General features: G+C 40.4%; 2 protein-coding genes across 2 annotated transcripts in view; one reads left to right on the forward strand and one right to left on the reverse strand.

Moving 5' to 3' along the window:
- The window catches only part of LOC103507059 (DNA-directed RNA polymerase I subunit RPA2), an 18,225-nt gene extending 6,322 nt beyond the window's left edge, over positions 1–11,903 (forward strand). Inside the window, exons 5-19 of the mRNA XM_026822009.1 lie at positions 785–957; positions 1,547–1,696; positions 3,441–3,603; positions 4,147–4,240; positions 5,080–5,196; positions 5,562–5,764; positions 6,086–6,295; positions 6,784–6,984; positions 7,387–7,494; positions 7,866–8,042; positions 8,495–8,621; positions 9,083–9,232; positions 9,618–9,745; positions 10,383–10,547; positions 11,126–11,903. Of these exons, the coding sequence (XP_026677810.1) occupies positions 785–957; positions 1,547–1,696; positions 3,441–3,603; positions 4,147–4,240; positions 5,080–5,196; positions 5,562–5,764; positions 6,086–6,295; positions 6,784–6,984; positions 7,387–7,494; positions 7,866–8,042; positions 8,495–8,621; positions 9,083–9,232; positions 9,618–9,745; positions 10,383–10,547; positions 11,126–11,365 (2,406 nt within the window). The 3' untranslated portion in view covers positions 11,366–11,903. The remainder of the gene's footprint in view (positions 1–784; positions 958–1,546; positions 1,697–3,440; positions 3,604–4,146; positions 4,241–5,079; positions 5,197–5,561; positions 5,765–6,085; positions 6,296–6,783; positions 6,985–7,386; positions 7,495–7,865; positions 8,043–8,494; positions 8,622–9,082; positions 9,233–9,617; positions 9,746–10,382; positions 10,548–11,125) is intronic.
- Positions 11,904–16,664: 4,761 nt separating this feature from the next.
- The window catches only part of LOC103507060 (dedicator of cytokinesis protein 3), a 49,760-nt gene continuing 46,186 nt past the window's right edge, over positions 16,665–20,238 (reverse strand). Inside the window, exons 27-30 of the mRNA XM_026822010.1 lie at positions 19,702–19,843; positions 19,125–19,225; positions 18,535–18,757; positions 16,665–18,143 (exon numbers count right to left, since the gene is read on the reverse strand). Coding sequence (XP_026677811.1) covers positions 17,185–18,143; positions 18,535–18,757; positions 19,125–19,225; positions 19,702–19,843 — 1,425 coding nt within the window. The 3' untranslated portion in view covers positions 16,665–17,184. The remainder of the gene's footprint in view (positions 18,144–18,534; positions 18,758–19,124; positions 19,226–19,701; positions 19,844–20,238) is intronic.

Genomic DNA, 20,238 nt, shown 5'->3' on the forward strand with positions numbered 1-20,238 from the left:
AATGCGAGGCCTGTTAAACCTCCTTCATTTCCTAATTGCCTGTTTATAGTCCCCAGCCACGCTGATCTCTCTCATCAATAATAGGCAATTAGGAAATAAAAGAGGTCCCGTCGTCCCTTCTTCGATATTAATGCGAGGCCTGTTAAACCTCCTTCATTTCCTAATTGCCTGTTTATAGTCCCCAGCCACGCTGATCTCTCTCATCAATAATAGGCAATTAGGAAATAAAAGAGGTCCCTTCTTCCATATAATGTGAGACCTGTTAGACCTCCTTTATTTCCTACTTGCCTATTAGAACTCGTCTTGAAAAACCAATTCTGGGCCATTGATTTACAAACTTTTCCAGACCATTAATAATAGGCAATTAGGAAATAAAAGAGGTCCCTTCTTCATATGTAGAATAATAGGAACTTTCAAGCTTTCGTTTATGCACGTCCCGTGAAAACAGTGGTAGTAAAGTGCTTTATTTAGAGTTCGGTCAACAGTTTAATGCTGCACCGCTTATTTATTGGTTTTTAATCAGTTTGAATACAACTTTTTTTTTAAACAGGTTTGACAGAAGAAACTGTAACTGCTAAGGTCTTATCGTCCCGAAATCGAAGAGAGAAGGAAGACAGGATAAAATGCGTTCGAACATTATCCGTTCAGGATAAAATGCGCCCTGGGCGGGAATCGAACCCGCAGCCTAGCGCTTACAAGGCAGACGCGTTACCAACCAAACTAACCAGGCTTTCATTTATTTATTTACTGGACCAAATTTTATTTTATATTCTTCTGTTCACAGAACAACGTGTTGCATTTCGTCACCAATGGTTCAGCTCGTTTCATGTTCAGTCATAGGAAATCCATGTACTTCGCGCCCGTTATTCTAATCTTCAAATGTTTGGTGGACAAGTCTGACGAGTATATCTTTCAACATTTGATGCGAGGCAACAAGACTGACCAGTATTTCAAAGTGTAAGTACTTTTCTTTTCCCCTTACCGCCCTACTTTAGGTGGTGGTAATACACATGGCTGGGATAGGCTTGTCTTGAAAATAGAAGAAGAAAAATATTAGGAAAAAAAGAACGATTTTTGCGTCTATATTTTCTTTTTCTATGTAGGTATATTTCAAGCGTGGCCTAGCCTACCTAGTGTATAACCACCACCTCAAGGTTCTAGTTACTTTCCTTTTTATTAGTTTCTGTGAGCTCCAAAGTAACAAATGTAGAGCTGGAGCGAAGGGACATTTCAGTCTTATCCCAGCAGAATGAACAACTTATTCATGTGTATGCTTATTACTAATGACGTTTGAAGATTATAAAGTATCGCGAAATTGAAATATACAAATTGGAATAATTATGGTCAATATACTCGAAAATTTGGCACACAAAGGTACGATGTCCCGATGAAGTTTATACATCCGATTAATTTTAGATAGTTTGGGTTGAATTTTGCGGCATGGTCAATGCGTCCGTTTTAGTGACATTTTTTCTACACAGAGAGAGCTTACAAGGTAAAGTTTATAGAAGTACGCCCCTATTAACGTGTAATCTCCCCTCAATAGGTGCCTATTGGGTATGATGCAGTCTCTACATGAGGAAGGTATTCACACTCAACACGACTCCAAGGTATTCTTCGGTCAGATATTCAAAGAAAAGCTGCAGTACGATCTTCGACATTTGAATGAAGTGGAAATTTGTGATTATATGCTGACGTAAGTATTTCATAAAAGTTACTTGCGTACATCTTTTTTTTTGTTATTTCTTTATTAAGGTGTGTCCAAACATAGTCGATCGACGACGAGGTGAATCTATGTTGTCGAGGCAGTGTGGACGGTTCAGTCGATGTCGATCGACGGCCGGTCAATTATGTGTGGAAAACGCCGTATGCCAAAAAACCCTACTTTCGGGAAATCGAGTTTAAAGATTTCAATCTATACGGCAAACATACGTTTTTGACATACGGCAAAACGTTTTGGTGGTTTTTAAGGGGTTTAGGATAAAGAAAAAAAAAATATAGGATCAAAATTTAGGATCATAGGGAACCATTTGGCACCAAAAATCAAAAATCGATTTTCGCATAGCACGGCAGCTTTAGATACATAACAAATCTAGCTATAAAATAATTTAACTTTAAATAATTTAACTTTGTCCCTTTCAAATAACAAAAATGGTATCTGAATTCGAAAAAGTGTACCATCATGAGTGGGTTAGCTTGTGGGGTGATTGGCTAAGACTACTGCCAAACTAGTGGGCACTTGGGTAGCCATAATTTGATCACTGAGTACCTTATCTAATTTGATCACTGAGTACTTAACTCATCTACTTAATGAGAAAACTTGGAATTTTATTTTGATTTTGTTCACATACTTATCTAGAATACAATTATGTTTGATACTTATCTATCAGAAAGTATGTGTATCTAGCTCGTTGGTCTCTATCTATCCATGTCCACAAGCATTGTTCGTCAGTTTTCCATTTCCATCAGACTTGATATATCACATTTCCACTAGGTTATTATTGGAGTCCAGCCGTAGATTACACAGTGGGCATTGCAATTGTTTCTTGTGTACTTTCTTGTACGTTCGATTGGCCCGCGTCACAAACTTCTCCGCCAATTTCTTGTCAATCTTCTGTTTGGTTTTGATTTCCTTCTCAAATTTGCTCAGTAGTAAGTCCGTGCTGTCTTTGGGAGCTTTCTTCGGCCGACGACTGTCTGGATCGTAAACCATTTTCTTACTTTTCGTATTCCTCATTGACTGATTTTTTCTCAGGCTTGAATTGGAGTCACTGTCGGACACCAAAACGTAACGTCGCATTGTTTACTCCGGGGCTTGCTGGTCACTTTTGTTATTCCTTAACGAATCTTATTCAGATTTTTTTTTTTTTTGTTACTCCGGGGCTTGCTCACTTCTTTGTTATTCTTTTCAGAAGGGAAATTTTTGTGTGCATGTATGGTGATACTTTTTTTGTGTGTTTTTGTTTGTGAAAGAATTTCTACAGTCAAATTTGGAGCCACTTTTTTGGAACGCAAGACATTCGTCTTATTAGAAGTCGAGATGAGAAAATTTTAATTAAATTTGGATTGTGTTTTTAATTGGCCTGAAATGAATTCTGTAGTCTTGTGCATGGGTACTTCCTATTTCGAATTCTCAACTGATTTTGCATTCTCGGAACGGCTGGTTTTCTCATTTCTTCCTTCTCTCTTCGCTTTTGAGACGATTTGAGAAAATTCTCGCTCTCAAGTCGAACTGAAGTAATTTTTGTCCAATCAGATATTTGGAATTGATGCTTCAGTACATCTTGAGACACAATATTTTGTTCATAAATATGGGATTTAGTTTTTTCCAAAGATTTTGCATTTATGTATAACAAATCTAAACAAAATTCGCAAAACTTTGGTTCTCTTAGTTTCGTATTTTATCGTACCTATTAATTTGTTACTCTTGTTTTCCTCAGGAACTGTATATTACCACATCTGGACGATTATTGGGACAAGTTCCTGTGTTTATCTCATATGACATGCAAACTATTCCATGTCGTACAAGGCATGGTTCAGCTTGATAGTGAAGATAGTATAATGCTCCAGGAAATCATGACTGGAGGATCTCTATACCTTCAGGTCAGTCAAAGTTGCATCAAAATATAGGACATCAAATTCAAAAATCATATCATGAATTGAATCGTTCCCAGAAAGAAAGGCCTATGTTATTTTTGCTACTAACATAGACCCTTCTTCTTGGGAACGACTGAATTCTTTGTGGTAAAGCAGAGAGCTTTTTAACACCTTTTGTTGATATAAGAGCATTACTAAGTAAGTGCCTCTTTTGTTATTGATTCTCATTTATCATCAATCTTTTTACACTGATAATGCCGGCACTAGTCGCACTGGTAATGCCGCCACTGATTAAAGTATATCTACTCCATTGTTGTCTCTCAGTTAAAAAAAGCATCTTTTTTTTTAAAAGAGGTTTGACAAAGGGAACTTCCCTTAGAGCTCCATTATTATGTGGTCAAATTCTCAAATAAATGAGGATAAAATTCCATACCTCGGCTGGGATCGAACCCACGCCCTCCTGATTACCAGGCGAGCGTCTTGACCACTACGCCACCGAGGCAGGTATTAATAATATTTAACAAAAACCACACCCCCCTTATTTTGCAGATTCTCAAAGACAAGCTGATCGGTTTACTGGTTTCTGCAAAGTTACAGCTCTTGAAGAAAGAAAAATCTGGCACCAGTGCTGTGCTCAAAGAATGTAAGTCAGTTTAGTATATCTAGACTATCTAGAGAGAAATCTATAGTTAAGGGAATGGTATGTGTATGTGCTAATTCAATAGAAGAGAACATGCTTTGTTTATCCTGCCCAAACTGGACTGAAAAGCCCCTTTACCCCAGCAGTCTAAACAATGCCCAAATCGTTCCGAAAGCAAAGAGAGGAAGAAGACAGGATAGGATAAATCCAGCCGTTCCGAGAACGAATCTTATCTGTTTAGGATAAAATCTGTCCCGCGTGGGAATCGAACCGACCTAGCACTTACAAAGCAGACCTGCTAGATTGCAAGCTATAACTAGGCTGGTTTGCTAGATTTTTGGTCCAGCGTTTCTTGGGGCACTGTGTACACTTTTACCTAGAAATTGAGTATTCTGTACAATTTACTTCTCCGGAAATGAATTTTGCTTTAGGACGCATCTTGCTTTTTAAGCTACTCATTTGGAACCACCCGGGGGGGGGGGGGGTCCGAAATACATTGGGAGTTCTGTCTAAACTTGGAAGAACGAAGATGATGATGTCAAAACTCAGAAACAAGGAACGTCTTATATTTTCAACAATAAAATTTTACAAACTTGGAGCTGGAGCAGATCGGTATTTTTAAAATTTCAAGACTGAGAAAAATCTAAACCCTGTCAACTATTTGGTTGCCATGGCAGTATCTATGGAGACAAAACTCGCGTTCGCGACAGGGGGGGACTTGTGGCTTTTAGGATAATCCACGGAAGCGAGTAATGCACCCAAATGACCTAATAGTCAACTCCGAGCATTTGAAAACAACAACAACACCAACACCAACAGCAATTTACTTTTCTATTTTACAGCGGATATATACGCAGCATTCAGAGCAAGCAGCATAGAGAGTGCAATGACCAATTTCCTCGCAACAGGCAATGTGTCTGCGGGCAAAAACTCCACGCTACAACTCATGCAAGCGTCAGGTAAGGCATTTGGTATCACACTCGGCTTGCATGCCGGAGGTCCCGGGTTCGACTCCCGGCGGGGTAGAAGTTTTTTCCGCTCTTTGCTGTGCTTGGATTTCGGGGTGTTCTCCGCCTCGTGAGGACAATTGAATTGACTATCTACTTTTATCGAGTGGTGGCATTACCAGCGTAAAAAGATTATTGAAATATGGAAATTGATTGCAAAGGAGGCACTAAAGACACTTGGTAATCCTGTGATATCCACTAAAGTTGTGAAAAAGCTCTTACCACAGATAAGTTGAGATTGATTTGATTGAGAGATTATATTCTACTCTACTCTAACTCTTATGTATCAATCGCTTATCTTCCCCCATTCTCCTCAGGTTTTGTCATAATGGCCGAGAACATCAATCGAATGCGATACATGTCTCACTTCAGGGCCGTACACAGAGGTTCCTATTTCCAGGAGATGCGCTCCTCGGAACCCAGACAGCTTAGGACGGATGCCTGGGGGTTCATTTGTCCCGTGCACACCCCTGATGGGACCCCGTGTGGTCTGCTCAATCATTTGACCACTAATTGTCAGGTAATGGGACTTTGCTGGTGTTCTCGTGTTCACCTAGCACTTAAAATGGAAAGAATTGTGTGACATTTTTTTTTTTTTTTATATATAGAGGGAACTGTAAAAACAGAGGTCTTATCGTCCCGAAAGCGAAGAGAGAAGGACAGGATAGGAGAAAGCTAGATGTTCCGAGAACCGTATCTCTTTAGGAGAAAAAACACCTCGGGCCCCGAGCGAGAATCGAACCCGTGACCTAGCGCTTACAAGGGAGACGCGCTACCCTCCAAGCTAACTATGCGGGCAATCACTTCTCTTTACTCCAAATTAAACGAAAAACGTTTTCAGATTTCAGAGTATATCCCGAGCAAGGTTCTAGCCCAGATCCCAAGCGTTCTCGTATCACTAGGCATGTTACCATTGACCCCGGTCATCCAGTCTATACCAGAACAAGCACTCATGGTCATGCTAGATGGACGGATTGTGGGATATATCTTGGATCAAATAGCCACCTCACTGGTGCCCAAGTTGAGAATGCTGAAAATAGTGGGAGAGAAGGTAAGAGATCGGAAAAGAGATAGGTCCACCTATATTGTGAACTAGCAAATTGCCATTAGCCGTTAAGGATGAAATTTGCCAAGGGCGGGAGTCGAACCCGCGACCTAGCGCTTAGACACTACCTTCCAAGCTGACTAGGTTGGCCGGGCATAATAGCAAAGATGTTTCTGTTTAATAACCTCCGTGGTGGAGTGGGTATCTTACTAGGCTTGAACTCCGGAGGTTACGGGTTCGATTCCCGGCGGGGTCGGAGTTTTTTCGACTCATGTTTGAAGTTCAGCCTCTTGAGGACACAGTGCCGGTATTAAATTTGTGAAAAAGTTCTGCTTTACCACAAAGAATTTGAGATTTGATTTTTTTGATTATAGGTATAGGCATGTTTTATTTGGTCAATTTTTTTTTACAAAGAATTTCTTATCCTAAGCTTAATCTAAACTTCTAAGATTGATTGTCTCTGTTTATTCATATCATCCATGAATATGTTCCAGATTCCCAAGTCCCTGGAGATCGTCTACCTGAAGAGGCCGGAAAAGGGAATGGGCCTTTATCCGGGCCTGTACTTATTTACCGGCCCTGGCCGTATGTTACGGCCCGTCATGAATTTGGCGGCCGGCAATATAGAGTGGATAGGAACATTCGAACAGGTGTTCATGGATATTTGTATCACCATGAAGGAGGCTTATCCAGGAGTGAGTACCCGTGTTGATTTTATTATACAAGTAATAGTCAGCTCCCGTGGTGTAGTGCTCGCCTTGCACGCGGGAGACGCGGGAAAAATTGCATCATGCAAATGATAGTAGATTCGTGACTGGCTGTTACGGGGCCCACTCAGCCTCGTGAGGAAAATGAGTAGCCCTGTAATATAAATGCGCATAGCGATAGGTGCATTTGGAAAATCCTGCAATGCTACAGTGAACACCAAAGTTATAATTTAATAACACAGAGAAACGGTATTTATTTATTCAATTAATGTTGTCTACGGTAAAGTAGGGTTAGATGTGTATGATTTTTTTTTTTAGTAAAGGTGATGAATTCAATGTGCTATCATCATTGGCTATGTATAAGATTTTCTTAAAATGCCCATTTTTCAGATCACCACACATAGAGAACTGTCGAAAACGGATTTCCTGAGTAATTTAGCGAACCTGATACCGATGCCCGACTGTAATCAAAGTCCTCGAAACATGTACCAGTGTCAGGTAAATGAAGTCAACTACCTACTCATTTTACTTTATATCTTTTTTCCAAGAGGATTAGGTATACTGTATTACATAGAGGTCTGGCTGGGGGACTTTAAACAGGGAGTATAGTATACCAGCCCGAATTTCCCTTGCTAAAGAAATAGCAAAGTGCGAAAGGCATCCACTCATAAAATTTGTAGCCAAAACCAAATGTCAGCCCAAAGCAATCACCCTAGTTAGGGCTGATTGATAGTCTGAACGCCGACCACGTCTGTACACGGGAAAAGGCGAAGAAAAAGAAGAAGACTGTATTACATAGAGATGAATGGAAGTGATATTGTACATAGACTAGGATTTCGATCAGCTAAGTTATCGGTTTTTTTTGGCAGATGGGGAAACAAACTATGGGTACGCCATGTCTGAATTGGCGATATCAGGGAGTGGGCAAGTTGTATCGACTGCAAACCCCGGCCTCTCCTTTCTTCCGTCCTGTGCATTATGATACGCTTGATATGGACAACTTCCCCATGGGCACCAACGCTATCGTAGCTGTGATCTCATATACGGTAAGACAACTTGAACTCAAACATCCCGCAACAATTTTTTTGTCAATAAATGGTTTCTTCAAATTAAAATTTGGTCCTAAGGAAAGGTGAAACAAGGCACTTACTGACTTTTGTCTCAATCAATCCCCCACCGCGTATGTAGGTAAAGGCCCGGTCGAGCAAATTTAAAACGCAATTTCATGTCTTCTGACAGTTTCATTTGTCTATACACGGTGGGTTTTGAGTCAGCTATGTGTGATACATTCCTAGGGTGTATCTTGCCCATGATTAATTCACCGGGTACCTATGGAGTTGATATTTAAAGGTACACAGTTGCTCTAAATTTTGTTGGAAAAAGACTCTCCGAAGACCTCCTACACCTGAGCACAAGTTAGTATCCATTGAGTTAGTATCCATTGTATTCACGGTCCAAATATCTGAATGGGCTTTAAACATTTGAATTTTCATTGCAGGGTTATGATATGGAGGACGCTATGATTCTGAACAAGTCTTCCTATGAGAGAGGTTTTGCTCACGGCTGCATCTTCAAGTCGATGTTCATTGAACTGGAAAGTGTAAGTACCAAGATCAAAACCTTTTGTACGCGGGTCTCGAAATAACTCTTGCAGAAAAAAAAAAAAAAAAAAAAAAAAAAAAAAAAAAAAAACCCACAAAGATCCAAAAAAAAAAAATTAGATCATTTGCTCATTGGATTTTGGGATCGGTCGAGTCAATGGGTTATTCATTAGGGCCTATTATATTTTACTACTTTACAATTCACTGAACGCGGAATCTACTAGTTATGATTGCTCTTTTTCCGTTTGGTGCTTTAAAAGTAGGTCGTTCGCGCAGTATAACCGCGGTAGGCCAGCCACTCACTATCAGGTAGAGCTGAGAGGTACACTTGGTCAGGTCCGCCTGTTAGGTTTACCTGATAGTGTGTGTGCTCATCAGGTATCAGGTAGGTCTGATGGGCGGACCTGATCAGGTGTATCTGTCAGGTCTACCTGATAGTGAGTGGCTAACGGTACAAAAGTTCATTAACCTAGTAACTATTAGAGCGTACTCCCTGATTCTGATTTCAGCTATGATGATCGAGTGTATGGCAGGCAAATCAGCTGCAGTCCATGGTCTGGTACATGATGCTACGCCGTTCAAGTTTACTGAAAACAATACTGCTATTGATTACTTTGGAAAACTACTCGAAGCAGGTAAGAGAAGTAAAAACTGTACCAAATACGCACTTTAAAGGTAAAAGTGTACACAGTGCCCCAAGAAACGCTTAATCAAAAATATAAGAATGCTAGTTAGCTTGGAGGGTAGCGCGTCTGCCTTGCAAGCGTTGGATCGCGGGTTCTATGCCCGTCCCGGGTGGACTTTATCCTAAACAAGTAAGGTTCGTTCTCGGAATGGCTGGATTTCTCCTATCCTATCCCCCTTCTTTGTTCGCTTTCGGGAGAATAAGACCGTGTTACAATTTAATAATAAAAAATAAATGCCTCCTCGGTAAAGAAAAAAATCTCAAAGGCTCACAGTAAAAAAGAAAAGTTCATGAGGTCCATATCCCTCTGTAACTCCTGCACCGTTTTGTTTCAGGTGGTTACAACTACTATGGTACGGAGACCATGTACAGTGGTGTAGATGGAAGCATGATGCAGGCTCAGATATTTTTCGGTGTGGTGCATTATCAAAGACTGAGGCACATGGTGTCAGATAAGTGGCAGGTAATGCATGAAATTCAAAATATATTCTCTAGTCTACCTTTGTATTACCCTATAAGGGTGTGTCTACATATAGTCGACGGCCGGCGCGGCGCTCGACATCGCTTGAAGAGGTGAATCTATGTTGTCGAGGCAGTGTGTACGGTTGCGTCGACATCGACCGGCCATCGATCGATGTCGACTAACATGTCCACACTGCCTCGACAACATAGATTTTCCTCGTCGATCGACGGCTGGTCGACTATGTTTTGGACACACCTTAAAAATCCAGAGTCAAGCATTGATGAAAGTTATTTTAATAGAAAGTAATTAAACTTAATTTTTTTGAATGTGGGTTGATTTTCTGGGAAAACCCAGAGGTACTGTCGCAAAGTCTGTCTGAGAACAATTTTACAACCGTTTTTATTTCGTAGCCTTGAAACAATTGCTACATTAGACGCATGTGGTCTGTGTCGTAGTATGCCCATCCCGTAGTATGTCCTTCATCAGATGGGCGAGAAGAGACACACTACTTCCCATTTAGGTGCTGGGTCAACATGAAAACACCAGAATTACCAGAAAGTAACCCCTTGAAATATTTGCAGTCAATATGTGATCTGACCATCTGACACGTTCTTTCAATTTGAATTTTGTCCCGCAGGTCCGAAACAAAGGTCCCGTCGACAAGGTAACACATCAGCCAGTCAAAGGAAGAAAGAGAGGAGGAGGTGTTCGGTTTGGAGAGATGGAAAGGGATGGAGTTCTGGCTCATGGTGCTTCCTGGGTCCTTCTAGATCGACTGTTCAACTCTTCAGATAGGTCAAAGGTAAGAAATGATAGTTTCATTAGGCCTGCTACTCACTATCAGGTAGGCCTAACAGGTACACCTGATCAGTAGGTCCGCCACTCAGATCTACCTGATAGCTGATGAGCACACACACTATCAGGTAGACCTGACATGCGGACCTGATCAGGTGTACCTGGTAGTGGCTGGCCATAGCAAAGAACAATTCTGTGATCCCCAAGGGAACATTACTGTACAACTACTAAGGTCTTTTTAGTGACGGGGCTCCATTCGGCGATATGCTACTCACCTACTTCAATTCACCTCACCCGGCCTGAGTTAAAAAAAATATGACTTTATATGCTCATTTCAATCAATCAAATCATTACTAAGTGCCTCCTTTACTATTAATTTTCATTCTTCATCAATCTTTTTACACTGGTAATGGCGCCACTGGTCGCTACTCGGTTAAAGTAGCCACTCAATTGTCCTCTCGAGGCTGAGTGCACCCCGAACTCCAAGCACAGAGCCGAATAAACATCGAACCCGGCGTGCAAGCCTAATGTGATACCAACTCGGGCACTGGATTTATACGCTTATTTCTCATTTCTCTCCCTCAGGAACTCGTGTGTCGAGCGTGCGGCTCCCTGCTAGGTCCTACTCTGATTCTACACACCATAGATGTCGCGTCCAAGCTCAAACAACCTGACAATCTACCCGTATCCTGCAGGCAATGTGGTGAACGAGACAACATCGGATTCATCAATATTCCATTCGTACTGAGAAATCTAGTGAGTCAGTTGGCGAGCTTCAATATTAAAGTAGAACTAGATTTGAAACCAAGTGAAAGGATAGTTTGACATGTGGGTAGTGGACGTCTCTTATGTGTGAATCACACGAGGGCAGAGGGCAATTTGATAGAGGGAACTGTAAAGCCCGTCACACATTAGAAGCGTAGACTTATAGTAGCGCGTAGTCGACCTCAAAACTTTCAGGTGTACCTGTGAAGTCTACCTGATCGTGAGTGGCCTATGAAAATGATTATAGACTTGTATCATTCTCATAGGTTTAGTTTTGCAGGCGACTACGCGCTACTAAAAAAAAAGACAGAGGTCTTATCGTCCCGAAATAGAAGAAACACTAAGGACATGGTAGGGGAAAGCCAGCCGTCCCGAGTGCGAACCCTATCTGTTTAGGATAAAGTTTGCCCCGGACGGGAATCGAATACTTACTACCTTCCAAGCTACCAATAAGATATGGTGATTGTGGTATCGCAACTCATTCAACATTGTGCAATGTGTTACTCGAGGTATGTAGATTGTAGATGTACATACACTGCATACACTATTTGTTGAATTGGAAATAAACGTTCTAGAACAACTATTGTTTAGAAAAACATCCTGTTGTCTTGTATCTTTCTTCTTTTCCCTCACACTAGCAGGAACAAATTTTATGAGTCAAAATAAAGGTGAAAAAAATGACAACGGACCCCACATTCCAAAGGGAACGGGCTATCAAGTACGATAAATTCGAATGAGTTTGCTAAATTTTGTGAACGGGCCCCGAAAAATATAGCTGACAAAATTTCGTAAACGGGCCCCATTCAAAAAGAGAGATAAATAGACCTCCTTTAGTTCCTAATGGCCTATTAGAAAAGGTCTGGGAAAACGAAATCTCGTACAAACCAGGGAATTAGGAAACAAAGGAGGTCGAACAGGCCCCATAGTAAGATGGACACATTTGTTATAAACCTTGGCTATAAAATAAAAGAAAAGATGGACACATAGACCTCCTTTATTTCCTAATTGCCTATTAGAACCCGTCTTGAACAACCAATTTTGAACCATTTACAAGCTTTTCCAGACCATTAATAATAGGCAATTAGGAAATAAAAGAGGTCCCTTCTTCCATATTAATGTGAGGCCTGTTAGACCTCCTTCATTTCCTACTTGCCTATTAGAACCCGTCTTGAACAAACAATTTTGAACCACTCATAAGCTTTTCCAGACCATTTCTAATAGGCAATTAGGAAATAAAAGAGGTCCCTTCTTCCATATTAATGTGAGGCCTGTTAGACCTCCTTTATTTCCTACTTGCCTATTAGAACTCGACTTATGGCCAAATTTGGCGGTACGAGTATCTTGGGGTAAAAAAAATTGTGAGTTCACTGTCGTTTTTAGGTTAATCCCTGAAAAGAGTGAAAAGTATAAAAGAGAAATCCCTGAAAAGTACAATAGTACTTAGAGGGATATCTATGTTGTTATTGTTCATATGTAGAATTAACAATAATATTTATTATTAATTCTTACATTGTTGTTGTGTTCTTGTTGGTATTAGACGAAAGACTATTTCGGCCGAGATCCCGCAAACAAAGCTCTGGAAGATAAGTTGGGACCTGATGGTTTGGTGTATGTTGGCGCCAAACTCAATGAAAGAGACCCCATGTATAGGTAAGTGAAACGGGGTTGTTATTATCTTCGATATTTTTACTTTCCTTATTTAAATTTTTATTTGGTACCACCCTCAGTAGTGTAGTAATAAGCGCAGTTGACTTGGGATTTGGAAGTTGTTGGTTCGAATCCAAGTAACCACATGCATAAATAGGTACACAAAATTGTCTGTATACAAAATTACAGAGATTAAGGACATGGAAGGAGCCCTGATATTGTGTTTGGGCGTCCAAAGGGGCCCTTCAGGGTTTATACGCGACCTGGAAAAACTGGAAAACCTGGAAAAGTCATGGAATTTGTCTTCCGGTTAAAAATTAAAAATGTTCAAATTAAATATCAAGTTTTACCGAAAAACAGACTGCGGCGCATTCCCCCTCATATTCCTTGACTTTCTGCATATTGCATATTTCATTTAAATGAAGCGGCAATCTTACTGATTTTTAAGTACCTCCGCCCCCTAATTTTCTGGAAAACTCATTGAAATTTTCTGGAAAAGTCATGGAATTTCATTCCGGGAAAAGCGTATAAACCCTGCCCTACCAACACCAACACCATGAGATAGGTGCCATGGTGACGGCAGAATAAAGAAAAGATATACTTTTGTATCTGCCATACACCGGGGTGATGGTCTCTAGCCATGTTTAATTGGCTCGTCCTGTTTTTTTTACTCATTTACTTATTAACTCTGATGTTTGGATGTGACATTTCAGCTACTGGAAGGAAAGTGAGAACCGCTACGTCACATGTAGATATTCAGGCAAGGAAGAGATGTGTGTGGAGGTGGTACGGATGAGTTCTGGCTTTACAGAAGGAGGAAGTGTCACGCCTAATTGTGCCTACATCGGCTATAGAATACAGGTGAGATTGCTAATCTAGAGGTTGAGGGTTCGATACTTTAAGATTTTAATTACTTATGTAGATACCTAATTAGGTATGTTTTGATCGTCTCGCTGGGGGACGTTAGAGCTTATCAAGATAAAGACAGGGGGACAGATAAGAGTTTTAAGCGTAAGTCGTAAATTCGATTCTCGTCCGGGCCAAACTTTATCCTAAACAGATAAGGTTCGTTCTCGGAACGGCTGGCTTTCTCTTATCCTGTCCCCCATCTCCCTTAAATTTCTGACGATATGACCTTGGCAATTAAAGTTCTACCAGACGTTATGTACCTCTCAAAATTAATAAATTATAATACCTAATAGTAATGACTTGTTTAATTTCTTTTTCCATTTCCCAGAGGAACCCCACAGTAGGTGACAAGTTCGCCAGTAGGGCAGGACAGAAAGGTATCTGCAGTGTCAAATGGCCAGCTGAGGATCTGCCATTCACAGATAGCGGTCTAGTACCAGACATTGTGTTCAACCCTCACGGCTTTCCATCTCGGATGACAATAGGTAAGTTGTAGAGGATTTTTCTTTCAGATTGTCTCTTTGTTTTACCTGGACTTTTTGTACGATTTTCCCGGTTTTGATGGAAATAAATACATTACTTTCTTTCCTTTGGGATAAGGGTCCCTTCTTCGATATTAATGCGAGGCCTGTTAAACCTCCTTCATTTCCTAATTGCCTGTTTATAGTCCCCAGCCGTCGGAACATATTAATAAGGATTAACTATTTTCAGGGTCCTACTTTCTGATTTTTCTTTGCGAATTTCTGAAAGAAACAATAGAAGACACATTAAGAACGCCTTCACACTTTCCGAAAAATGAATACATTTTGATTACACTTTAATAATAATATAGTTATTGTATACCGTATAAAAATTAATAAACGTTCAAACAAAATATCGAGAACATAGAGTCATATTCGAATAGTGTAGAGGAAGAAATATACAGAATCATCAATTACAGGGTTTATACGCTTTTCCCGGAATGAAATTCCATGACTTTTCCAGAAAATTTCCATAAGTTTTCCATAAATTTAGGGGGAGGGGGTACTTAAAAATCAGTAAGATTACACCTTCATTTAAATAAAACATGCAGTATGGTCTGTATGCAGAACATCAAGGAAATATGAGGGGAATGCGCCGCAGGCCGTCTTTCGGAAAAACTCGATATTTACTTAGGTAATTTGGAAATTTTTAATTTTTGATCGGGTTGCAAATTCCATGACTTTTACAGGTTTTCTTTAAATTTTCACGAATTTACATGACTTTCTGGCCGATTTTCAGATTGCATGACTTTTCCAGGTTTTCCAGGTCGCGTATAAACCCTGCACCTGAACCCTGGGTCTACAATCTCAAGTGAAATTATTTGACCTCTAAGCATGCTTGGAGACTATCCAAGCGTTCTCAGAGGTTACAAACACGATAATATGAGATTCTAGACCCAGGGGGAACATAGAATATACTGAATCCTACGTTTTTAGTTAGATTACAACTAAGAAACAATAAAGAGGTGATTCGCACAGAAAGTTGTCAGATTACGTAGTTTCTTAGGTTTATTGACTTACCTAGATTAATTCTATTGTAAATTTTGGCAATTGGATTAAGATTTCGGAAGAGAAGGGGGGGAATCACTTGGAAAATAGATCTGTTGCGCTTACTTGGGTGATGTTTCAAAGTCATAGAGCAGGAAAAATGAGGACCAACGGAATTTTTCTTTTTCTTCTACGAATTCTAGATCCCGAGATAAATCGATTTAAAAAATACCGGTAATTTGTAAAGTTTGACGTCACGACATACGCTCCCGTAGGCGATGACGTCATAATTCATGACTCCCGCTTCGTTTGTTTGTGCGCAAGCGTTTCTGCGCATTTTTAGGTTAAGTCTGACGTCACAACTCTTTGAACTTTTTCAATAGAACGGCAATTAAAAATTGAATTTTCGACCTTTTAAAGTTACTTTCTCGGAGTTTTGACCTCAGATTTGAATTTTTCCCAACTTTTTACATAGGAATCGACCATTTATTTACAATTTTTACCCATTTGCAACTGCTCCATTCTCTTCTACAATAATCTAAATGTGGTGAACGGGACAGTATAGGATTCATCAATATTCCATTCGTACTGAGAAATCTAGTGTGTCAATTGGCGAGCTTCAATATTAAAGTAGAACTAGATTTGAAACCAAGTGAAAGGATAGTTTGAGATAGAGATATCCTGCAGACAATGTGGTGAACGAGACCTATACAGAATAAAGTATGGCAAATGTTTTAAAATATCTAATCTCAAACTTCTACGAAGGTTTGGGAATTCACAATCCAATTTTTTTCCGAATAAAATAGAACAAAACAGGTTTAAGGAACTCTAAAAAGACACAAGTGATCCTGTCTTCTTTAGGAACTAACTAAAGTGTGACTCGGGCTTCAAAAACGTGTTTGAAAGCCTAATGTGAGTAAAAAAATTCGGTTCTATAAAAATTGTATTATGTATATGAATACTGAATACAACAAGTGGAATAATTCATTGTAAAAAATTCAACCTTTTTTTTATAGGTAGTAGAAATTGTATGAAAATTCCTCAAATTAATGAACATAAAAAAAGATACGAAAACATTTATACATAGTACACACTCTACATACTATAAGGTTTAAGGATGAAAAAGAAAGTAAAAATCAAAAAGAGAAACAAGGGAAAAATTCTTCAATAATGAACCACACAATTAAAAAAAAAAAAGTAAATCCATCTTCGGAAAAATAAACAATATCATATCAGACTTGCAAAATACAAATAAAAGCTATCACAACATAAAACTAATGAATTAAAATGGAAGAAGGGAGAAATAGTCACACAAAAAAAGATGTACATACCTACAAGTTGTTTTTTGCGTCAAAAATACTCTAGGAAAAAAAAAATGTATAAAATCTCTGAGAAAATAAAACCATTTCTCAAAGGGCGAGAAAGAAAATTGCCTGAGAAGATTAATGAGCAAAAGGATTGATGTTTGAAACAAAATGGTCAAACGCATCAAACTGAACAAAATGGAAGCATCGAAAGTTTACGAGTTTAGCGTTGAAATAGTCAACAGACGGCGAGCGATGTAAAACGGTGGTGTTTGAGAACTCAACGTTTAGTTACGAGATGTATTTATTATTCTAGCTGTATTTTCCTTTCGGGAAACTTTAGGAAATGGAATTGATTCCGATGGCGTGCCATCATGGTTTTCCTATAGTATAGTACAGGCGCTATTTCAGTTTTCCAAAGGGCACCGGTTCCGTAACGGGAAACTTCAACTTCTCAATTTCGAATCAACACACTTCAATGTCATGGCTTGCGTGTTGTGAGTTTAGTTTCCTAGTTCTCATCGCAGGTTTGATTATTCTCCTCCATAACATTACTATCTTCCCCTTGATTCGTTTCCTCCCCAGCTTGTAGTTTAGGTACAGAATAGTTCTCTGTAACAACTTCCCTATGGGATGTCTCCTCTGACGTCACCACTGAGTTGATGACTTTAGGAGGGAGAGGAGGAGGACAGGGGGAGCTAGGAGAGGTACTGCCTGTACTGAACAAGAAGGAGGTATTGGGTACCACACAGTCCTCATAGACAGAAATGTTATCTGAGTAGCTAGAGTCTCTCTGGGAGATGGAATCCTGACGCCTATGCAGGGAGGGAGGCTCCCCACTGGACCGTTTGTCCGGGGTGAATCCCCTGGGAGGGAGGGGTGGTGCTTCCTCATAGGTTTCAGACCAGGAGTTCCTCATGTGTGCTGTACAGGAAGAGAAGCCACTGTCTGAACTTTGTCTCTTATGTACAGAACTTTTGCTGGGGAGGCGCTGATGGGCAGGCTTCGGTTTGTCAGCAGGTGGCAGGGTGCCATAGCCTGCAGAGCGTGGTCGCTGTGGTAGACAGGGTGCCTCCCCATCCCCCTCCCCGAGGTCTAGATCCCCAGGACGACTGTAGATATCTTCCCCCTCCTCCACAGGATGATAGCCTGCATTGATATACTGATCAGGAACAGGCGGGAGGGGGGAGTGGATAATAGATTCAGTAGGAGGTTTCCTTATACTCTGTCGGAGTCCTGCAAATCTCTCCTGTAATCTCTTATGCAATGGTTGTACACCAGGGGGTGCGAGTTGTCCATGAACCACCAGTCCATTCTCCAGGACATCTACCTGCTCTAGGATGAGAATATGGAGACGGTTTATATACGGAATGTACTGGGGATAACCCCGGGCAAACTCAGGCGTGAAGAATGCTTGTTGATACTTGGCAATACCTCCCATGACATTCGCATCAATCGTACCTTGTAGTCCTGGGCTATTGATTTACAAACTTTTCCAGACCATTAATAATAGGCAATTAGGAAATAAAAGAGGTCCCTTCTTCCATATAATGTGAGACCTGTTAGACCTCCTTTATTTCCTACTTGCCTATTAGAACTCGTCTTGAAAAACCAATTCTGGGCTATTGATTTACAAACTTTTCCAGACCATTAATAATAGGCAATTAGGAAATAAAAGAGGTCCCGTCCCTTCTTCGATGTTAATACGAGGCCTGTTGAACCTCCTTCATTTCCTAATTGCCTGTTTATAGTCCCCAGCCACGCTGATCTCTCTCATCAATAATAGGCAATTAGGAAATAAAAGAGGTCCCTTCTTCCATATAATGTGAGATCTGTTAGACCTCCTTTATTTCCTACTTGCCTATTAGAACTCGTCTTGAAAAACCAATCCTGGGCCATTGGTTTACAAACTTTTCCAGATCTACATTACTCTCCACTACTTCAAACCATCTCAGTATGCCTGGCAAAGGACTGGAGATAGTCATAATGGTACGTTCTAACCACAGGGACTTGAATTCATTATCCTTGTCTATAGGACCCTTGTGCATGGGACGATCTAGCTGGAATGTACGTACATCATTCACCTGCAACATAGGAGAGGTTATTCAATTTTTATGGATTACAAGGGTTGGAGTGATTATTTTCTTGATTCCGAGTTATCTTCTGATGAGAGGAATGGTCAACAGCATACATATAACCTTTGTAATATTTCAGCTAATAAAATAGGATAAACCTTGTTAATTACCCAAAGAAAACCATAAAAGTACCTTTTTTCCAAGCAGCTGGAATACAGTAATTTTCATCAATATCAACAAATTGAAGGTACGCAACACTTTGTACCTATTGCCACAGCAAAAATGTTGAAGCCGCCACAACATTTGTACGTACCAAAACATTCGCCAATTATGTAGAATTTAACCCTCTAACGTCAACAAAATACTTGCTTCTCACCTGATAATACTGAGCGATCTTGTCTGGTACAGGAGCTAGGGGCGGGTTAATACAGGGAGGTCCTCGTTCTGGCAGCGGTTTGACGTTGCAAATCTGAATATCTGTACGAAGATTTAGAATTAAGGATTTCAAACTAGTTAGTTATTCTTTCCCACCTTTGTGGTCAACTGGTCAAGAGCACTGACTCTCAACTCGGAGGTGCTGGGTTCGGATCCCGGCTAGGGCTCATTGATAGGCATGGATGTAAAAGAATGTGCCTTGAAGTAAAAGCGAAAGCGATACAAAAGTACCATCAGATCATCACTTGGGGGGGGGGGGGGGGGGGCTTTTTTGAGGGGGGGGGGGGGTGATCTTAGTATGCTCAATGGTCCATGAAGTTAAAGGGTTTACAAGTTTACACTGTCTATACTCTACAGTAATTGCTTTTCAGTCCTATCCCATGTTTTTTGCTCCCTGCCCAGGGCCCAGAAGCCCAGAGAAGTCCCTGCAAAAGGGACTTTTCAGTCCTATCCCAGCAGGATAAACAAGGTATTTTTTATTCTACACTACTCTACAGTGTTGTAGATATAAAGGATACATTGTACGTCGGATTGCTGGATAGTGTGAGAGGGAGGTGAATTCTTGCTGAGAATATTGGCAGACGGGAACTCGGTTTGTAAGCGCTGAGTAAACGCTTCCATTCTCTCGTACGCCAAACCACGATACACGAACACCTTGTTCTGGAAATAATCAAGAAGGGGATTATATAGATATAAGATACTGAGTTGTATTGTGTTATAGAATGATGCTTTAGAAAGTCTTTGAACTGTCGAAGTAGGATATAGCCAGCCTTGTTAGCTTGGAGCCTGCCTTGTAAACACTAAGTCGCAGGTTCGATTCCCGTCCGGGGCGAACTTTATCCTCAACAGATAAGTTTCGTTCTCGGAACGGCTGGCTTTCTCCTATCCTGTCTTCCTTCTCTCTTCGCATTCGGGACGAACTGAGTAAGATTTCGTTTTAGGTTGAGTATGAAAGAGGTGCTAACGGCTGGCTTTCTCCTATCCTGTCCTCCTTCTCTGTTCGAGTTCGGTTCCCTCGATCAAACCTCTAAAAAATATACGAGATCTCGAATAGA

The sequence above is a fragment of the Diaphorina citri genome, unplaced genomic scaffold, assembly GCF_000475195.1.
Source record: "Diaphorina citri unplaced genomic scaffold, Diaci psyllid genome assembly version 1.1 scaffold284, whole genome shotgun sequence".
Classification (NCBI taxonomy): Eukaryota; Metazoa; Arthropoda; class Insecta; order Hemiptera; family Psyllidae; genus Diaphorina; species Diaphorina citri.